Raw genomic sequence first — 19,790 nt, forward strand, 5'->3', positions numbered from 1 at the left:
TTCTCGGGTCCTCCCGGCTCATCTCGCGAGGTTCGACCTCCGAATTTTGTTCGACAACCTAAGCAAAAAATCTCGAATTTTTTGTTAGAATTCCGATTTGTTCGAGAACCAGGACGTTCGAAAACTGAGGTTTGACTGTAAAATAAATAGATGCAGCTCACTGACAAGTGCCGCTATTTGAGCTAATTTTAGAACAGTCCTGCGGGCGACTCATGCGGTCCTCACGGGCGACCTGGTGCCCGCGGGCAACGTGTTGGTGACCCCTGCCCTAGGGGGTCGAGTGAGCGGCCTGACTAAGGTGACCAGACGTCCTCTTATTTGCGGATATGTCCTACTTTTAAGCCCTAACATAATGTCCGGGGGGATTTCAAAATCGTCCAGGATTTTGTTGGACTGCCTCAGACATAATACATGTACAGTAACATTGTCAATTGTCAACTACGTTCCATTTCACTCAATTCCAGGTTTATCTGTATTGTTCGCAAATAAGTCACGCCCTTCTCCTCAAATCTAGTCACTTTGCTGAATGTATGTGTGTATGTAGGGTGGGCTAGCCAGTCAACACCGAGTGTTTACAAGTAATGCCGAAATGAATATGCACGTTCACGGACGAGTTGAATAAAAAATTCCAGTGCTTTCGCCAGGGTCGTGTTTCTTATGAAGCTGAGTGCTTGACATGTAAGGCAGGCACTTGCGTGTCTGTGGCAAATAAAGGTGCCAACGACCTGCAGGCATACACACTACATTCGACCAAGCACACAAAAGCAGCGAGGGGCGGGAGTTCATCATCTAAAGTCACAGATTTCTTTGTGACGAAGTCCGAGAGTGTAGCAGAAGGTAGCTATGTTCTTTCTACAGTGAAGCGCCATGAAATCACACCTGGCTTGTTAAGGAAGATTTTTTTTTCCTAAATGCTGCACCGATGGCCGTATTTCTTTTGTCTTTTTTTTAATTTAGTGTACCACTATAAAACTAAAACATGTCAGTGTACATATGTTTTTATTAGTGTAAATATGTTTTTGATATTGTACATATGTTGTTTTGTGTTATTCGGGCCAATAAATACCATTGCTATACAGACACCATGCCATTTGTGTCATAACATACACCGATACTCCGAAAAGTCCCTCCCCTCCAAAAAAAAAGGTGTCCTCCTTTTCAAAAACCCAAATCTGGTCACCCTATTTTTAGTTGGTTGCACACATTTTCTGGCAATTTGTTGTTTATTTACTGCCGACTGCTCAAGTCATCAATGGCAGTAGGGGTTCTTCACTGAATTACTCCCTGAGCGCCCCCCTAGAATTTCTTTTTTAATAGAACAGTATTCCACCAAAATATTTTAAAAGAGCAATTGTAATTGCATTTGCTATTGAACTTGATATACGATAATATAACTCTTATACAAAACATTCCTCCATTAATTGTAAATTTAAATAAACATGCTAGATGTCATAAATGTAAATATCGTAATAATGTAGATTGATTGATGGAACTTTATTCATCCCACAGCAGGGAAATTCACTTGTCACAGCAGCGCACATGAGTGCAAGAATAATACGAGTGCAAGAATAAAACAAGTGCCAAAATTTCAAAAAAGGGTAAACAACAGACAAGGACAAATACAAGTGCCGCTAGTAGAGACGAAACACATTAATTTTATCAGGTGCCACGCATGTTGTAAAGTCTGACAGCAGAGGGAATGAAGGACCTGCGGAACTGTTCCTTCCTACACCAAGGATGCAAAGGTCTGCCGCTAAAGGAGCTGCTCAGGGACCGCATTATCTCATGGAGGGGGTGAGAGGTGTTGTCCATGATGGATTCAAGCTTAATCAACGTCCTCCTCTCACCCACAACCTCAATGAAGTCCAGGGGACATCCCAGGACAGAGCTCGCTCTTCTGACCATCTTATTCAGTCTCCCCCTGTCCCCGTCAGTACTGCCCCCACCCCTGCAGACCACAGCGTAGAGGATGGCTGAGGCCACCACAGAGTCATAGAAGGTCCGGAGGAGAGCCCTGCACACACCGAAGGACCTCAGTCTCCTCAGCAGGTGGAGGCGACTCTGGCCCTTTTTGTACAGGGCGTGGGTGTAATCAGTCCAGTCCAGTTTGTTGTTAAGGCGAACACCCAGGAATTTGTAGTTCTCCACTACCTCAATGTCCGATCCCTGGATGTTCACCGGAGTGAAGATGGGTGCTGTCCTCCCGAAGCTCACAATCATCTCCTTCGTCTTGCTGGTGTTCAGCTGAAGCCGGTTGAGCTCACACCAGCTGACAAAGGAAGAATTTAATAAATAATAATAAATATTAATGTAATAAATGTTATAAATGACATTAATCTGTCTTTCAAGGAATGAGGAACGATTAGCTCCTTGGTAACTGCCCCAAATTCTATGCTTGGCATACTTTCAGTTATGACACAAAAAAAGCTGTCACGAAATATAGTTGCACGAGCAAATGGCAAATGTTTGTCTATGAAACTACCTTCAGATATGCAGGCATTAGAATTTTCCGCGGATTTCCGTGTTTTTTTTTCCGTCGAAAGTATTTTCGTGAATCGTGTAAATCCGTTGAGAAAATTATTTTTTTATATATGTGGGGGAGCGGCCGGCTCGCTGGCCAATCAACGTTGGCCTCGGCGACTCTCGCGGGCATTCCCCCGCCCGCCGCGACAGCGTATACCCCCCCCCCCCCTTCTTTTCCGTGCTTTTTCACATTTGCCATTCTCATCCCTGGATATGAATATTCCGCTAGCTAACAAACGTAAAAGGTAAGCTATATCAGAAATTATTATGAGCCCTTAATTAGCCCAGTGTTGGGAACTCACTACTTGTTCAAAAAAGTATCTAAGTTATTAATTGTATTACTGAATAAAAGTAATTTGTTACCGGGGAAAGTGTTACAGTTAAAAAAACACATAAAACACATGCACGTTTTTGCCTTTAACTTTAATGACTTTGAAATACATGTTGATATCGCCACCTTGAAAATGCTAACTTTTCAGCAGTCCTGTGTCTGCCTCTTCTGTTTGTGGTGTGACTACTGATGAAAGTGCGTTAGTCACCACACGTGAAAAACACTGGCTCTGATTGACTACAACAACGCTGCCCTAGCCAATCGCTCACTGACCTGTTACGTTAACCTGGAAACTCCTCACTTGCCTCAGGCTCGTCCACCCGGCCTGCAGCTGAAGGGGGTGTGAAATTGCCACTTACCCACACAGTGATAACACGCAGGGTGATAAAACCGCTTTGCAGCGCATTATTCTAAAACAAATTGGGGGGGCTCCTACCGCTCTCCACGTGACATAAAAAAACACCGCCTTGGGCGGCCGCCCATGTTGTCCAGGCCAAAAACCGATGGATAATCCATTTTCAAAAGATAAATTTGTGACAACCCTAAGGAAGGCGTCACGACGGCTCCTTTCACCACTCAAAATACGCAAAGTCAGGAACTGTGTTTGTTTTATCTGGGCAGTAGGTTTTTCTTTATTGTGAGCAGTTAAATGTGGTAAAGGGAAGAAAAGTATTGACTCTGGAATTGAGTCAGCGTTTGAGGATCTGCGCTGACCCTACGAACCACTCCTAGCGGCCATTATTCACAAATGACTTGATTTGTCATTCCAGACCAGGGTCTCTTTTGCAATTGTACTCAGCTGCTGTGTGTGTTTGCGCCAACTCAATTTGGATGATTGCAAGTCCACTCGAAGCAACAAAGAGTCATTAGAAGGGCTGAGCGTTGAAGGTAGACGCACGTGCAAATCCGCCAGGCCACGTTGAAGCAGCAGCCGTGTGCCGTGTATGTTCGCAGCGTAGCAGCTGATCCCAGAAAGGAAACGTCGGGCGTCGGGCAAAGAGGTCCGAGGGAGGAGGTCCATGAACGGGAGGAAGCCCCCTCCCCCACGCCCCCTCACCATCAGCAAAGTCCACAGAGAAGCCAGCTGGACAGCAGTAAAAACCAGGCGCCCCCCAAGAGGTGTCCCCTTTTCTCTGACCTCATTTCCTGCTCTGGCCTGATGAAGACTAACCTTTCCGACTACAAAATCACACCACCCCATCCTCCTTTTCCCAGTGGGTGCTCCTTTTAGCGGCACTTTGTTGGAGTGTAACCCCGGCGTGCTTTCACCATGTTCTCTCTCGCTCTCGCTCGCTGTCTCTGTCTCTCTCCCTCGCACTCTCGCTCTGTCTGTCTGTCTTACTCTGTCTCTCTTACTCGCTCTTCCACTGAGCGTGTTTGTGAGTGAGAGTTAAAGTGAGAACTTTGACTCCCACACACGCTCACTCACTCACACCGATACACACACAGACTGCTTCAAGTGGGGGATGTCGTCCAGCGCTCATTGCCACCACAGCTCAACAAATTTTTCTCTCCAACCCACCATCTCTCCCTCTTTTGTGTGCGTGCAGGTACCAAGTTACACTTGTTGGCCGTGCTGGAAATCATTCTCTCGTTCCCCGATGTTTCAAACAATTTGTAAACACAGTAAGCCGTTCGTTGGTTATAAGTAGGCCCGACTGATGAATTGTTCTGCCCGTTATAGCTTTTCAAAATCTTCAACATTGGCTCAAATTTGGATGATTTTTCTGTCACTTACTCAAAACAGAATGTTGTGTGCAGAATGGTCTACGACCACCGTTTGTCCAGTAAGTGGAGCTGTAAATACCGAAGAGCAAAGTACAGTGGAGCCTCGGTTTTCGAACGTCCCTGTTCTTGAACAAATCGGTTTTCGAACAAGAAATTCGAGATTTTTTTGCTTCGGATGTCGGACGAAATTCGGTTGTCGAACCTCGCGAGATGAGCCGAGGGGACCCGCATGCCAACTGACTCCGTTCGTTATTACGTTCTCGTTACTCTGAGGATTGCATCAACTCTAATCATGCCTCCAAAGGAAGCAAGTGGGAGCAGTAAAGCCATCCTAAAACACAAAGACGCTCCTAACGCAATGCGACACTGAGCGCCCGGCGCGCTGCGGTTGCGCGACCGGACCAAATTAAGCTCCCTGCGCACTGAGGTCCACTTAAATTTTGGAAAGTCCATTAGGACTTTAAAAATATTGTCTAAATTTTAGCGACCGCTCTGTCACAATAATGCGCCCAGCGCGGTGCAGTTGCGCGGTCGGACAAAATTAAGCTCCCTGCGCACTGATGTCCACTTAAATGTTTGAAAGTACAGCAGGACCTTTAAAATATTTTCTAAATTTCAGCGACGCCTCTGTCACAATAATGCGACCAGCGCGGTGCAGTTGCGCGGTCGGCGACGCTGCGTGTTCGCTTCGGGGGGATGTGGGATGTTTATGCGCTGGATAGATTTTCTTGTGCGCTGAGAATGTGCGGGCAGTGCGCGATTGCGCACGCGCGCAGCTTAGAGGGAACATTGCTGCAGTTGCGCGATTGGACAAAAATGCGCAAATGAAAAAATGCTTAAAAAAGGCGCTTTTTTTTTTTTTTTGCTTGGAACGGATAAAATATTTTTCCGTTATTTGTAATGGGAAAATATGATTCGTAATTCGAATTATTCACTTCTCGAACAGCCTTCGGAACGGATTGTGTTCGAAAACCGAGGCTCCACTGTATTGTGAAACAGTCAAACATTATAACTTTAATTCATATATTTGTTGGAAGCGACTACCAAAAGAAGTTAATATATTTATTTTATTAGGTATTCTTTGAAGTCATCGGCCGATTCATTGGTAAGAGTATGTTTTTCTTTTCTTTCAAATCAGCCTAAAAAAATTCACAAGTTTACCAACACCTCAATACCTTATTTGGACGCTGGAACAGATTCAAGGCTTTTCCATTAATTTCATTGTGAAAAGGTCATTTGAGATAATAGCTAGATAATAAATGAATGAAATCCATGTCACGATATATCGGGTTTTGCACCAGGTGGAGTTGACTCATTGATCTACAGATGTTGGTTTAGCGGCTGATGTATGGTTTAGCCAGATATTGGTTCAGCGGTTGATGTACGGTTCAGCTCTGACTTATCTGGTAGCCAGGGAATGATTCCCACCACGGTGCAGCGTCGGTCTATCCAGGTCCTTCCTCCTGATGCTAACTCACCTCCAGTAGGGCCTGTCGCCTCTCCTCTTCTTCATCACTGGTACTCAGTGCATGTCTGTGTGTATCAGGGGTCAGAGGCGCTCTGCAGGCGTGGAGCGATCTCAGAGTAGCACCTGGGTCACGTCTGACGACCACCGAAGCAAGTTGGTGAAAGCAGTGTCCACCTCCAAACTACTCGCCAAAGTGGCAAAGAATGCTAACAGGTACGTGAATTCTTTTCCCCTTTTGGTTTTGCTCTACCTATTTCTCTCCATTGCAAAGAATGTTTTTTTGGGCGGCCATTTGCCATTTGTCAAGCACGCGCCGCAGACGTACAGTGAATATGACTGGACTGTCAATAGGGTAAGCCATCGTATGTTGCCAACACTGCAACTGACAATCGTTGGTTTTTTTTGTTTTTTTTGGGGCCGAAAACTCCAGTTGTGTCTCTCTCTATTCTAGTATCGCCGTATTGAGTACCATATTGGCCCGAATATAAGACAACTCCCTCTTTTTCAAGACTCAAGTTTGAAAAAAGACTTTTTGAACACCAAATAAAATTCTTATACAGAAAATAATTACAGCACATCTGAAACAAATGATTATAGCAATATATTGGAGAGAAAAAGCATGTTATTTTGCCTCATTCAAATCATGCAAAAACTGTCTATCACATCTTAAATATGTAAACTAAAGTGCAATCACATTTGTAAATGAATGGCTTCCATTTTCTGTTATCCAACAATCGCGATAGGCTGAGACTTAAGGCACAGTGACGTAACTGTCCAACATTTTAACGTCAACAGAGGAACCTTTCTAACAGTTTCTCCATTTTCTGTTGTCTCTTCTCTTATTTTCTTCTCTTTTCTTTCTTACCGCCATTTTTCCCAACCTTTTTTCATTCACGGCACACCTTTTCATTGGAAAAAATCTCGAGGCACACCACCAACAAAAATCTGTTAAGTGTTACACCAGCTTCTATATTAAAATCAGTTATATTACAACAAAAGACGTAAAGTTCTATTCCTATGTATGTATGGAGAGTCGACTAATTGAATAAAAATAAATACTAAATATTCTTTAAATTGTATTTCTTTTGTAAATAAAAGTGACAGTTTTTGAAAAAAGGTTTTAGACAGCATAAGGAATAAACTATTGAAAGTGATTGTGATCAAAATCCAAAAGAATCAATATGACTTTGTTTACTGTTTTTGACTAGCTCTATATATATTGCGACATTAAGAACAAAGTCACTTTTAAAGACGCTCTGCTGTTCTGACAGCGGCTGAGTGGCTATCACAGTCGAGGTGTCTCGACTTGACTGTGTATTTTATGTTGGTGAAAAATGAACAATCCAGGTTCTCCCATTGAACTACCTGCTCTGATTTCCATCGGACCGAAAACGCACCACAGCCGTCATAGTGTCACTGTTAGTAAAAGCACACAGCAACACACACATAAACTGAGTATGTGCCGATGCCACAACATGAAATCTCAAGATTCTCCGATTTGCCCCGCATGCACAATTAGCAAGTGGCTGACCAGGCCTTGTGCTAACTGACCAGTGGTTTGGCGATACTGTTTACAATGCGCTCCGTAATTAATGTTGGACAATTTCCCATGGCACAGCTGAACATCTCTCACGGCACACCAGTGTGCCGCGGCACACCAGTGTGCCGCGGCACACTGGTTGGGAAACACTGGCATAGTTGATGCTTGTGATTATGGGCAAATATTTAAGGAGTACTCAGTGATGGAGCTTCAAAGAGAACATTTTAAATTGTACTCTTGGCGATGAATCATGCATGTCGTGCTCCTCCCCGATGTGTATTCACGTTAGGATAGTCTAGTGAGTGGAAACGTAAGATGGCTGCCGGTGGTTTCAATTCTTCCACAGCAAGCGAGCGGAATTGTTGTATGCGCACGCACACACACGCATGCACACACACACACACACATGCACACACTGATGCTGTTGTTTGTTTGGTTTGCAGGCACAAAGAGCTGGTGGTGAGTCAAGGTAATGATTTTGTCTAGAGAGAGCCCATAGAATTCCGTCATTGTCGTCGTCATTATGTGACATTTTCCTCGACAATTTTGTTTGAGAGGCGGCAGCTTGTTGTTTTTGTTCAGTGATGATGTCGTTGTCTCAAAGCAGCCAAAATGTCAACCCGGGAGAAAAACAGCCAAGCGGGTAAGTGCTGAACAGTCACATGGCAAGCTAGCCGGCGAACCAACCAGCTAACTCTTTAGCATGCTAACCCTATTTGAGGTGGGCCAATGGTGTTTCTCCTCTCTTCTTTCTCCACTTTCTTTCTGGCGTCTCTCTCAATTTCCATGGTCAGCATCTCTCCACTGCCTGCTCTCTGACATCACGCCTGTTTGCGCCGCCGTCATTTTGGCACGAGTGAGCGGACTTGGATGCGTGAGCTGGTTCGACAAGTGTATTTGTTGCAGCGTGGTCCTCACTTTGCTTTGCTTGGCCTTGGTTTGTATGCGTTTGTCCGCCAAATTTACCCACTAATTCAAATTCATCTGTTGATTGGTTCATTTTCAGATCTTTGTCTGAAATAATGTGCCCACATGTTGATGACTTTCAGCTTTTGCTTTGGGCTCAAGTGTCTTTTGGTGTGTGTGTGTGTGTGTGTGTGTGTGTGTGTGTGTGTGTGTGTGTGTGTGTGTGTGTGTGTGTGTGTGTGTGTGTGTGTGTGTGTGCGTGTGCGTGTGCGTGTGCGTGCGTGTGCGTGTGTGTGCGTGCGCGCGTGCGCGCGTGTGCACGCGTGTGCACACGTGTGTGTGCGCGTTGGGTCTGGTGCAGAGGGAAACCACATCAAGATGTTCATGCGTGGACGCCCCATCACCATGTTTCTTCCCTCAAACGTGGAAAACTACGACGACATCCACACGGAACTTCCTTCTGAGAAGCTCAAGCTGGAATGGGTGTATCCTTTGCTCGCTCCAAGCGCTCGTTGCAACCCAGATTTCAGATCATGCAATCGCATTGAGACATCCCTACGAGTGTGTATGGGGGACTTTGGGGTGAATTGGTTGTCAGCACCGTTGCTTCGGTGAGAGTGCGAAGCATTTTTTGAAGGTGGCCCGTTGAGAAAACAGCCATCCGACTGCGCTTCCTTGACCGCCGATGCCACAGCTACGGTTACCGAGGACGAGACTGCAGAGCCAATGTGTGCCTGCTTCCCACCGGGGAGATGGTGTACTTCATTGCCTCGGTGGTGGTCTTGTTCAACTACGATGAGCGAAGCCAGAGGCACTACCTGGGACACACGGACTGCGTCAAGTGGTGAGATGTCTGGCGCTTTGTTCAAACGCTCGTGGCCACCTCTTCTCAACAATCCTCTCTCCCCCTCCCTCCTGTCCCTTTTTCCCGGCCTGCTAGTCTCACCGTTCATCCGGACAAGATTCGCATCGCCACGGGCCAAATTTCCGGTGTGGACAAAGATGGACGGGTAACTTCAGTCTACACTTTAGAAAACAAAAGACTGCCAACCGCATCGTCTTGTGAGAATGTCCCACTACAATTGACGGAGGAGTTCCACATCACAATGATGCTCTCGTATGTAAAAAAAAGAAAGGCAGACAAAATGTGCAGATTTCCTTTTGATTGAAAACTTCCCAAGTTGATTGCATAGTGGCTAAAGTCACATTTGAATATTTGCAGAAAACTAGACAAAGTAAATTGGTCTTATTGACTCAGTAAGTAACAGTTACCGTATTTTCACGTCCAAAATGGCGCACATAAACACCTTTAATTTTCTCAAAAAACGAAGGTGCGCCTTTTAAGAAGGTGTGCCTTTTGTGTGGACCAGATTAAAAAATCTGTAAGGTTGTTTTGTGTGGCTTCCGTAATATATAGGCGTTGACGTATATCGGGACAAAAAAAAACAATCAGAGGTCTAGACGTAACACGTAGAGTACGTACCTTTGCCGCCATTGTTTTGTGTGGCTTCTCCCACGTAGATTGGGACAAAAAAAAACAATCAGAGGACTGGTCGTGTCACGTAGAGGAGTACGTACCTTCGCCGCCATTGTTTTGTGTGCCGGAAGTCACACTGAGACCTAATATACAGGCACCCGATGAACCAATCAGAGGACACTACGTTTTACGTAGTTCAGGGCAGTAGACCAATCAGAGGACTGGACGTGACACGTAGAGGAATACGTACCTCCGCCACCATTGGTAAATAATACTATCGTCCGTGCAAAGTACGTACTTCCGTCGCCATTGATAAATAAACTCTACCGTTTGTGCAAGTCTGTAAAGTTGTTTTGTGTGGTTTCCGCCACAGAGACATAATAAACAGGCGTAATATGTAGACCTGATGAAGGAAATTACGTTTTACGTAGATCGGGGCGGTAAACCAATCAGAGGACTTCACATAACACGTAGAGTACGTACATCTGCCGCCATTGATAAACGAATACAATCGTTTGTGCAAAGAAAACAGCATTAGGACCTTCTAAAATGGCATAGACAAAGCTTACGAGGCGCAATTCAAGCTTCCTGGAAAGCCGGGATCATTGCCGAAGAGCAGTGTGACAATGACGAGGGAAATTGGCATGTCAGATGGCGAACTTGCCCAACTGTTTAATTTGGATACAGAAGATGAGTACTTGGACAGATTTACGTATGAATATCAATCAACAATAATGTGAGTACAGTAGAGTACATCGTTAAACAGTAGAATAAAGTACAATTGACCTCACTTTCTTGCTCCCGTGACGATTTTTTTGTTTACCGTAAATCATGGCATGCATGCGCCCTATGATGCGGTGCGCCCTATGTGTGTGTTAAATCTAGTAATGGCACACATAACTGAGACTGCGCCTTTTAGTATGGTGCGCCCTTTGGTCGTGAAAATACGGTACATAAAATGGAGTCACGTGAAATTATTTTTTTAAACGTAATTTGTTTTAGACAGCATCAATGTGATTGTGTCCTTTAGTATTGTTTTAACTTGAGAACAGATTTGTTTGCAGTCATCCTGACATGCAAAACACAAAAAGGATGAAACTTTGTTCTGGTTGCAGGGATGAGAATCTTCCACGGATCCGCGGATTTCTGTGTTTTTTACGGTCGGGAGTATCATTTTCGTGAATCGTGTAGATCCGTTGAGAAAATTGTTTTATATGGGGGGAGGGCGGCTGGCATCAGTATTGCGACAACAGCCGCCTTATTTTCGGCAGCATTTTGGCGCTACTTTCGTCACATCATTTGCCTACTCATTTGCCTAATTAGCAAAAGTTTTAGCCAGCATGGCGAAGGTTTTAGAGAAAAAAGATGAGGATCGTGCCAGGGAAATAGACAAGTCGAACGGGATCAGGAACTGCTTCAGATGGGCATGGCTCGAGAGCAGCGTCATCTTACAACTCGGAACACAAAGACGCTCTTAAAGCAATGCGACAATGAGCGCCCGGCGCGCTGCGGTTGCGCGATCGGACTAAATTAAGCTCCCTGCACACTGAGGTCCACTTAAATTTTGGAAAATACATCAGGACTTTAAAAATGCGGCCTCTGGCCCCCTGCGGCAAGTGGGGGGGGGCAATGGGGGGCCTTTGCCCCCCCCCCCCCAGTGGGGCATGCGGCCCCCGAACCCCGGCTACTTTTCAGTGGTTATTTTCATTTGCCGTTCTCATCCCTATGGTTGGTCTATGCCGTTAAATGGCAATTGGTTTCAAACGTCGGTCACGAGAACTCGGACAACACGTCATGGTCGTCTTGGATCGGACAGACGGCGCGCCAAACTGTGTCAGAAATGAAGAGGGTATTCGTGTTTCATTGGCTAAATTCCGGGCCGTTCTGATTAGTTTGAAAATGAATGAATTCCTCAGGCCCTCTTTAGGGAAAAGGATGTGTTGGTTCACCCAATGACTGGGTGGGTGGGGCATCTGGCAGAGGCCCACAAGCGGCATGTCGGCGATTCCCGGCCACATTAGAAAAATCTCTCGATGCACCGGCAAACAAATATGACGTAGGAAATCCTCTCCTCTCAATTTATTCCCAAATGTACTCAGTCGGTATTCTTCTGCCCTACCCACGGCAACAAGTTCATTATGTACAGGGCCATCCACCACCGATTGGTAAACCAAGGGACATTATTTGGAGACGAGAAATAGTTTTGGGGGGCAATGAATTGAGGTTGGACACGTTTCTCTCAAGGGACACTCGTGCTCGGCAAGCTCAGCTGTCGCTTCTTCCCGTTGTCGGGTTCTCATGAAACCATTGCCTTTGCTCCCCAGGCCGTGCAGCCGCACGTCCGCATTTGGGACAGCGTCAGTCTGTCCACGCTGCAAGTCGTCGGTTTGGGAACATTTGAGCGAGGCGTCGGCTCCTTGGTCTTCTCCAAAGCCGTGAGTGGCCGTCGCGTCACGTGGCTGCGTCACGAGCCGTGTGGTCCTCAACTCAGGCGTGTGCCCGTTTGTTGCCTCAGGACTCTGGTCAGCATCTGAGTGTGGTTGACGATTGCAACGACCACATGTTGACCGTTTGGGACTGGCAGAAGAAGTCCAAGGTGGCCGAGATAAAGGTGCGTGCAGCCGCCCGCCTGCCCGCCCATCCTGGATCTTTTACATGGCTAGTCATGTTGGCTCCTGCGTGTCTGCTTTGCAGACTACCACCGACGTGGTTTTGGTTGTGGATTTCCACCCATCGGACCCAAACACCATCATCACCTGTGGAAAGTCTCATATTTTCTTCTGGGCCTGGACCGGCACCTCGCTGGCTCGGAAACAGGGCATCTTTGGGGTAGGTTTGCACCCATTCATATGCCTGCACATGGATAATGTTGGGGCTTGGATTTTGGTTTTTCTGGGTTTCAATGCATAACATTTATAGACCACCTAAGTGCATTCTACACTACTCTCAAACAATTCGCACTCTCTTTTGGTAGAAATACAGCAATGTGTTTGTGTGTGTGCGTGTGTGCGTGTGTGCGTGTGTGCGTGCGTGTGTGTGTGTTTGTGTCTGTTTGTGTTTATGTGTGCGTGTGTGGGTGCGTGCGTCACGTGTTGTTGTTTCCCAGAAATACGAGAAGCCAAAGTTTATCCAGTGTCTTGCCTTCCTGAACAATGGAGACATTCTGACAGGAGACTCTAGAGGCGTCCTTCTCGTGTGGAACAGGAGTGCCGCCGAGGCTTCTGTGAAAGGACCGCGAGGTGAGGACCAGATCCTGTACAAGAACATGTCATATGTCCTTAAGATCAAAATGCAATCTTGTAGAACTAGCAAATAATATTATTGGAAAGCAAGTTTGGCTTCTTCTCCACTTAAAAGATTAAAGATTAAAGTCCCAATGATCGTCACACACACACACACACCTGGGTGTGGTGAAATTTGTCCTCTGCATTTAACCCATCCCCGTGTGATTTTAATCCATCCCCTGGGGGAGAGGGGAGCAGTGAGCAGCAGCGGTGCCGCGCTCGGGAATCAGTTGGTGATCTAACCCCCCAATTCCAACCCTTAATGCTGAGTGCCAAGCAGGGAGGCAATGGGTCCCATTTTTATAGTCTTTGGTATGACCCGGCCGGGGTTTGAACCCACAACCTTCCAGTCTCAGGGCGGACACTCTACCACTAGGCCACTGAGCTGGTGGCTTAATGTTCTTTCACCTGTCTAGCGATTTTCCTCCTGTCAAGGCCCTCAAAGCGCGTCACACTGACTTTGGTTCTCCTTTGCGGCGCAGCCTTTCAGATCAGCCGTCAGGTGAAAGGTCACGAGGGCAGCGTGTTCTGCCTGTGCCAGATGACGAGCGGTGCCCTGCTGAGCGGAGGAGGAAAAGACCGCAAGATCATCCTGTGGGACCACCAAGTCCAAGCCCAGCGCGACATTGAGGTCGAGCCTCTGCCGCCTCTGCCACCTCTACATTTGCCTTGTGCAAAATGTTTGACGTTTGTCGGCACACGTGTGTCTGAAGGTCCCAGACCAATACGGAAGTATCCGGGCTGTGTCTGAAGGCAAGGGGGGCGAGTTTCTGGTGGGAACGTCGCGCAACTTTATACTCCGAGGAACCTTCCACGATGGCTTTACGATGGAAGTGCAGGTAAGGGCCAGCACTGGTCGTGTTGCCACCTTGCGGCTGTCGACATGTTTTTCTCTTCTTGCGTGAACTCTTTCTCCACCGGGGACCTTTCTGGTGGCCAGCAGGAATCCCAGTCGCCCACCAACGTGTTAGGACAGTCAACATTTGATCTCGCAGGCACTTTTCATGCAGAAATAATTGCTCAACATGCACAGTGGGTTAAAATCATTCCCCCCCACTCGTCTGGAAGTTGGCGTCCTGTTCATGTGTTGCCCGGCAGAAGCACAGAGTCTGTGTCTTTGACTTTTGGCTTGAATCGGTCTCTATATGTTGTTACATGAAATTGCACGCTAGGTAAGCAGTGCTTTTCCTTTTCTGGTTCTTAAATGGATAAATATAGACACGTTTGTGTTCAGGGTCACACGGACGAGCTGTGGGGCTTGGCGTCGCACCCGTCCAAAGATTTATTCCTGACGTGCGCCCAGGACCGTCTGGTGTGTCTGTGGAATTCCACCGACCACAAGCTGCAGTGGAGTCGCAGCGTGGAGGTGAGTTACGATGTCACCTTCTCCCGACGACGTCACTTGCAGCCTTATGTCACCTTCTTCGATGACGTCACTTGCAGCCCGATATCTTAGTTTTTCTTTCTACCCTGTGGAGATGATTAACACCTGCTGTGTCCCACCCACAGGAACATGGCCACTGTGCAGACTTTCATCCCAGCGGCGGAGTGGTCGCCATAGGAACACATTCAGGAAAGTGAGTGTTGCATCAAGTGTGGGCGAGGTTGGATGACGCAGTGGGCAAGACTAATGCGAGAGCTTGTGTGCGTCAGGTGGTTCGTGCTGGACGCTGAGACCACCGACCTGGTCGCCATCCACACGGACGGCAACGAACAGCTGTCCGTCATGCGCTTCTCTGTAGGTGGGTGGAGTCAATTGCCGAGATGGTCCGTCCACGGGGCGGATTCACAATCATTTCCTGCTGGCTTGACATCAGGGGTCACCAACTCCTTCGGGCTCCAATCCACAGTGTTTAAGATGTTTTCTTTGTCCAACAGGCCTGATTCAAATGTACAAACATGATAATCATACTCATCATGGAGTTGATGACCCCTACTCTGCACGATGATGTTTTCTTGAGTTTCCAAAACTGGGTCGTTGAGGTCACGCGTTCCACAATGCGCTCTGCCAAATGTTAACAAAGTGGCTTTGGCAGTATCAAAAACATGAATGAAGATGAGTAAAGAGAAATGGCACACCTTGACAATGATTGACAAGCAATGTGCGACAGCAAGATGCGTCAAAGGAAGTGAGCGGGACTCTGCAGACAATCACAGGAGCCCTGACTGTGGCAAAGTGCAACTCAAAAAGCATTGTCGCCTCCATATGTTCTATTCATGGACAGCAAGCAGGATCGCTCGAGCAAATTTTCAAATGTTTGGCAGCTGGCCGGCCGCAGGTCAAGGTGCATGTGGGAAGCACCACGCGCCGCTGTCATGCCCGATTGTGCCTATCACAAAACGCAAGATGGCTGTCAAGTCTGACTCGCTGTGTGCAGATGGTGCTCTGCTGGCAGTGGGATCTCACGACAACTTCATTTACATCTACAGCGTGGCCGAGCAAGGAAGAAAGTACAGCCGATACGGAAAGTGCTCCGTAAGTCCCGACTGGCACTCGAGTGGCTGGGGAGCCGCAAATGAGCCGCTTGGCGATGCAGCCCCGAGCACCCTGAGGATCATTGGCATCTACCGCGATGCCCGTGTTTTGATCAAGTCTTGCTTCCTCCTTGCAGGGTCACTCCAGTTACATCACGCATTTGGATTGGTCACCTGACAACAACTTCATCATGTCCAACTCCGGAGACTATGAGATTCTCTACTGTCAGTGTGCACGTGTTCCGCATCTGCTTCTAGGATGTGGCCATTTAGGCTTGCTCTTCTTTTTCTCTTGATTTAGGGGAGGTGCCAAATGGCTGCAAATACATTCGAAATCGCTCCGAGTGCAAAGACATCGACTGGGCCACATACACCTGTGTGCTGGGTTACCATGTCTTTGGTCAGTACGCTCACCCGCTTCGTGTGCGTGCGTGAGCGCAATCCACTCTTTTGAGTTTGTAAAGAATGTGGCATGGCTTCGCTGCAGGCAAAAAGATCCAGCGCGCTCGCTCCAAAGCTTATTTCAGCTGAGTGTGTACGTAGGAGTGAATGTGAAAAACTATGGCGTGAAGATGTCAGGAAAGTCATTCTGCTCGATCGGAAATATTCTAGTCGACAGGGATAAGGACAGAAAATGAAGATGGACCAGCCAGACGCCTCACAAAATCAAAACGATTGTGCTGATCCCTTTGACTTTAGGAGGAATTTTGGTGGCCTAGTTTTTGGACGTTTAGCAACTGTTGTTTTCGCTCCTTGTCAGACATGCAAGCAGCCTCTGCTCCAATGGCTTGTCCAGGCAGAATGAGCTCGCAGAACCATTTAGGCATCTTACTAGCCAGCAAGGCGCTGTGTCGCAGCCAAGAAGCTCTGAGCAGCCCAGAGGACCTTAGAAGTCACACAGTCGCCCCCTTGCAGATGGACGGGCAAGAGTAGTACAAGAAGAGGGATCCTGGTGGTGGGGGTTCGAGCTTCTTCCGCAATCCTACAGAGAAGGTTCCACAGCTGTGTCTCCACCTTTCTGGCATACAGTCAATGGTTCAACTGAGAAAGCATCCTCCTGGGAATTACTATGAGCACAGCAACCATTCAAGAGAAAGAACCGGGAAAATCTGAAGAAAGTCTGAAAGAAAGGACAGATGTGACAGAAACGAGATTTAAGCTGCCGATTTCAACATTTTATGACTGGCCGAGTCAAGTCTTTGTTTTTGTTTTTGCTTTTACGCTTTTGCTCACCAAAAGCACAAGATGACATTTTTCAACATCAAAGTAGTTCACTGCAATCCCTGATGGTCCAGTGGTTAGGCCTGGGTTCGATTCCCGGTCAGGGAACCATATGCAGCCATAGGGGGGCACATGTCCATGTGCCGGTCCCAATCCCGGGTAAATACAGAGAGTTGCGTCAGGAAGGGCATCCGGTGTAAAAACTGTACCAGAAACGTCTCATGCGAAAACTCTGGACAAAAAAGTAAGATTCGCTGTGCCGACCCCCTGAGGGGAAAAGCTGAAAGAGGCTACCCAAGTAGTTTGCTGCAAATTAGTATCTTTTGCCTCCTGCTAACATGGTGACATGGTAAAGGGAAGGGGTCTATGTTGTCCTCCTTTGTTTTATTGGGTAGCTGATCTCAGGGTTTGTGCACGTGCAACAGGCGTATGGCCGGAGGGCTCGGACGGGACGGACATCAACGCTGTGATCCGCTCGCATAACAGGAAGGTGCTGGCGGTGGCAGACGACTTCTGCAAAGTTCATCTCTTCACATACCCTTGTGCCACGCCCAAGGTGAGCTGAGCCACTGTCTCCACGCCCACCCGTTCTTCTCACCTTGTCTGCATGTTCGTGTCTTTGTGCGTTGGACATCAGGCTCCCAGTCACAAGTACAGCGCTCACAGCAGTCACGTGACCAACGTTAGCTTCCTATTCGATGACAGTTACCTGATCTCCACGGGTGGCAAGGACACCAGCATCCTGCAGTGGCGATTGGTCGACAAGAGCAACCCGGCGGTGGGCGATGCCCTCTACCGCTCAGCCGCTGACGGGCCGAGAGGATCGTTTCCGCCAAGCCCCCTTCCCTCTTCGGACTTAACCCCGCCTCCTTCAACGTCCGTTCCGCCACCTTCCCCAAGTCCCAAAGACACTTTGGCGTTTGGCAATGATGCGGCTGCGTTCAGCGATGACGCAGCCACGCCCGGCGACGGGGACCCGCCGCCCCTCGCGCCTCCCTCGTAGGCTGCCAGGATGCCAAGGACGGCAAACATTAGACGTTCCTTTGTCATTTCAAAAATTGAGAACAAGTCATCAAGCTTGACCCGCCAATCAAACGTGGCCGACTCGAGCGCCACACCAGTCAACTGTGCCTGCATCACATTTTTTGTGGTTCCGGGTTCAAAAAGTTCTCCAGCAGCCTTCCTGTGCAGTGTTTGCATGTAGTTAGCTTGTTAGCCTTCTTGTACTCAAGTGGCCTTTCCCGCCCACATTCCAAAAACCTTTCAGCCTGTCAGGCCTAAGACACGAAAAGATTCTTCCTTCAAAGATTGAGACGGAGCCCTCGCGTCCAGATAGGAAATCAGCCGTTTAGCGCGTGAGGCGATGCAGTGTGTTGCGTGAACTGAGCACGTCACCACGAACACCGCACACATTTGGATTCTGTTTCCCCAGCCGTCTGTATTGATGTGGTCTCACAAAAACCAAGAAGCTCACATATGTGCCAATGTTAGCCGAGTGTGTCCGAAAGGAGCGCATGCGTGTGCTGGAGCGTTCCATGATGGCAAAGTCGTCGAGAAGAGACTTGCTGTGAAAAACACTTACTGGTGTCCAGGGAACTCGCTTTTAGACAAAAAAAAACCCCACTTATCGGGTAGGATGCATTTTCTTGTAGTTGGGGACACTTCCTTGTTGGTCAATCAGGGTGCTTCTTTGATTAGTTTCCTTCCACTCGCGTCACACACTTAACAGAGTCAATTGACTCAAGTCATTCTTCCTGATTGCAAGTTGCTGGCATGACCCCTTTCAGACCCGATTTTCAGAACAAATGCACTCTGACAGAATGGTCTTCCAAGAACAATCTAATGTGACAGACCACAATAGTACCTTGTATGAGTTTGATGGCGGCGTATTAACGTGGCTGCTTGCAACATGCTGCAACAAACAACAGGGGAAACTCCTCGTCCTTTGAGAGAAAAAAGGGTTAGGGTCCAACATTGCCCTTTTTTGCCAATGGGCCACTGTGAACCATGTTTTGGGGCCCCAAACACTGGCCCTGTATTTTCGCCATATGAATTTAGTTAAGTAGTTCTTTTTTGCATGCTTTTTTTTCTCTCTCCAGCAAAGAATCTAACTGAATGTATAATGTGACATTTTCTGGGCTTTGTCTTGTAAACAAACAAAAAAAGTGGTAAAAGTATCAATGATAATTGATCAATTGAAGTGGATAAAACTAAAAATTGTGACTATTAAATTGTTTTTTCATATTTAAAAAAAAAATAAAAGCACACATTTGTTGGTTTCATTGTAATTGTGTATGAAATGTGTACTTGGGCCAGTGTCAGTCAACCTGGTTGGAGCCACTGAGTAACGTACAACGCTGATGGGCTGCACATCTTCAACAAAGATGGGCTGTCATGACACTGTGTGATAGTTTTCCCCACTCTAGCTTTAATGCAAGAACCACACGTGACACAGTTTGCCCATTCTACGCTTGCAAGCGGAACAAGCAGTCATCAGCCTGTATGATGCAGAGGTGCTTGAAAGCAGTCTTGTAACGAACAGGGCAGGACAGCCAAGCGCAGAGTGACACAGTGGCCTCGTGGTAGAGTGTCCGCCCTGAGACTGGAAGGTTGTGGGTTCAAACCCCGGCCGGGTCATACCAAAGACTATAAAAATGGGACACATTGCCTCCCTGCTAGGCACTCAGCATTAAGGGTTGGAATTGGGGGATTAGATCACCAACTGATTCCCGAGCGCGGCACCGCTGCTGCTCACTGCTCCCCTCTCCCCCAGGGGATGGATTAAAATCACACGGGGATGGGGTAAATGCAGAGAACAAATTTCACCACACCCAGGT

At 47.4% G+C, this 19,790-nt stretch overlaps 1 protein-coding gene across 7 annotated transcripts in view; it reads left to right on the forward strand.

Annotated features, from left to right (window-relative positions):
- Positions 1 to 18,571, forward strand: part of LOC119134891 (echinoderm microtubule-associated protein-like 4) — a 65,408-nt gene extending 46,837 nt beyond the window's left edge. The window contains exons 4-24 of one of the 7 annotated variants that reach the window (XM_037272097.1): positions 3,809 to 3,973; positions 6,129 to 6,263; positions 8,034 to 8,059; positions 8,195 to 8,233; positions 8,858 to 8,981; positions 9,191 to 9,340; positions 9,437 to 9,506; positions 12,298 to 12,408; positions 12,489 to 12,584; positions 12,668 to 12,802; positions 13,080 to 13,212; positions 13,740 to 13,888; positions 13,971 to 14,096; positions 14,492 to 14,623; positions 14,767 to 14,834; positions 14,911 to 14,999; positions 15,636 to 15,733; positions 15,870 to 15,957; positions 16,034 to 16,132; positions 17,379 to 17,509; positions 17,591 to 18,571. In XM_037272097.1, the coding sequence (XP_037127992.1) occupies positions 3,809 to 3,973; positions 6,129 to 6,263; positions 8,034 to 8,059; positions 8,195 to 8,233; positions 8,858 to 8,981; positions 9,191 to 9,340; positions 9,437 to 9,506; positions 12,298 to 12,408; positions 12,489 to 12,584; positions 12,668 to 12,802; positions 13,080 to 13,212; positions 13,740 to 13,888; positions 13,971 to 14,096; positions 14,492 to 14,623; positions 14,767 to 14,834; positions 14,911 to 14,999; positions 15,636 to 15,733; positions 15,870 to 15,957; positions 16,034 to 16,132; positions 17,379 to 17,509; positions 17,591 to 17,956 (2,530 nt within the window). In that variant the 3' untranslated portion in view covers positions 17,957 to 18,571. The other 6 variants (XM_037272098.1, XM_037272099.1, XM_037272102.1 and 3 more) reach the window with 6 other exon arrangements.
- The last annotated feature ends 1,219 nt before the right edge of the window (positions 18,572 to 19,790 follow it).

This window comes from Syngnathus acus, chromosome 15, assembly GCF_901709675.1.
Source record: "Syngnathus acus chromosome 15, fSynAcu1.2, whole genome shotgun sequence".
In the NCBI taxonomy this organism is placed as follows: Eukaryota; Metazoa; Chordata; class Actinopteri; order Syngnathiformes; family Syngnathidae; genus Syngnathus; species Syngnathus acus.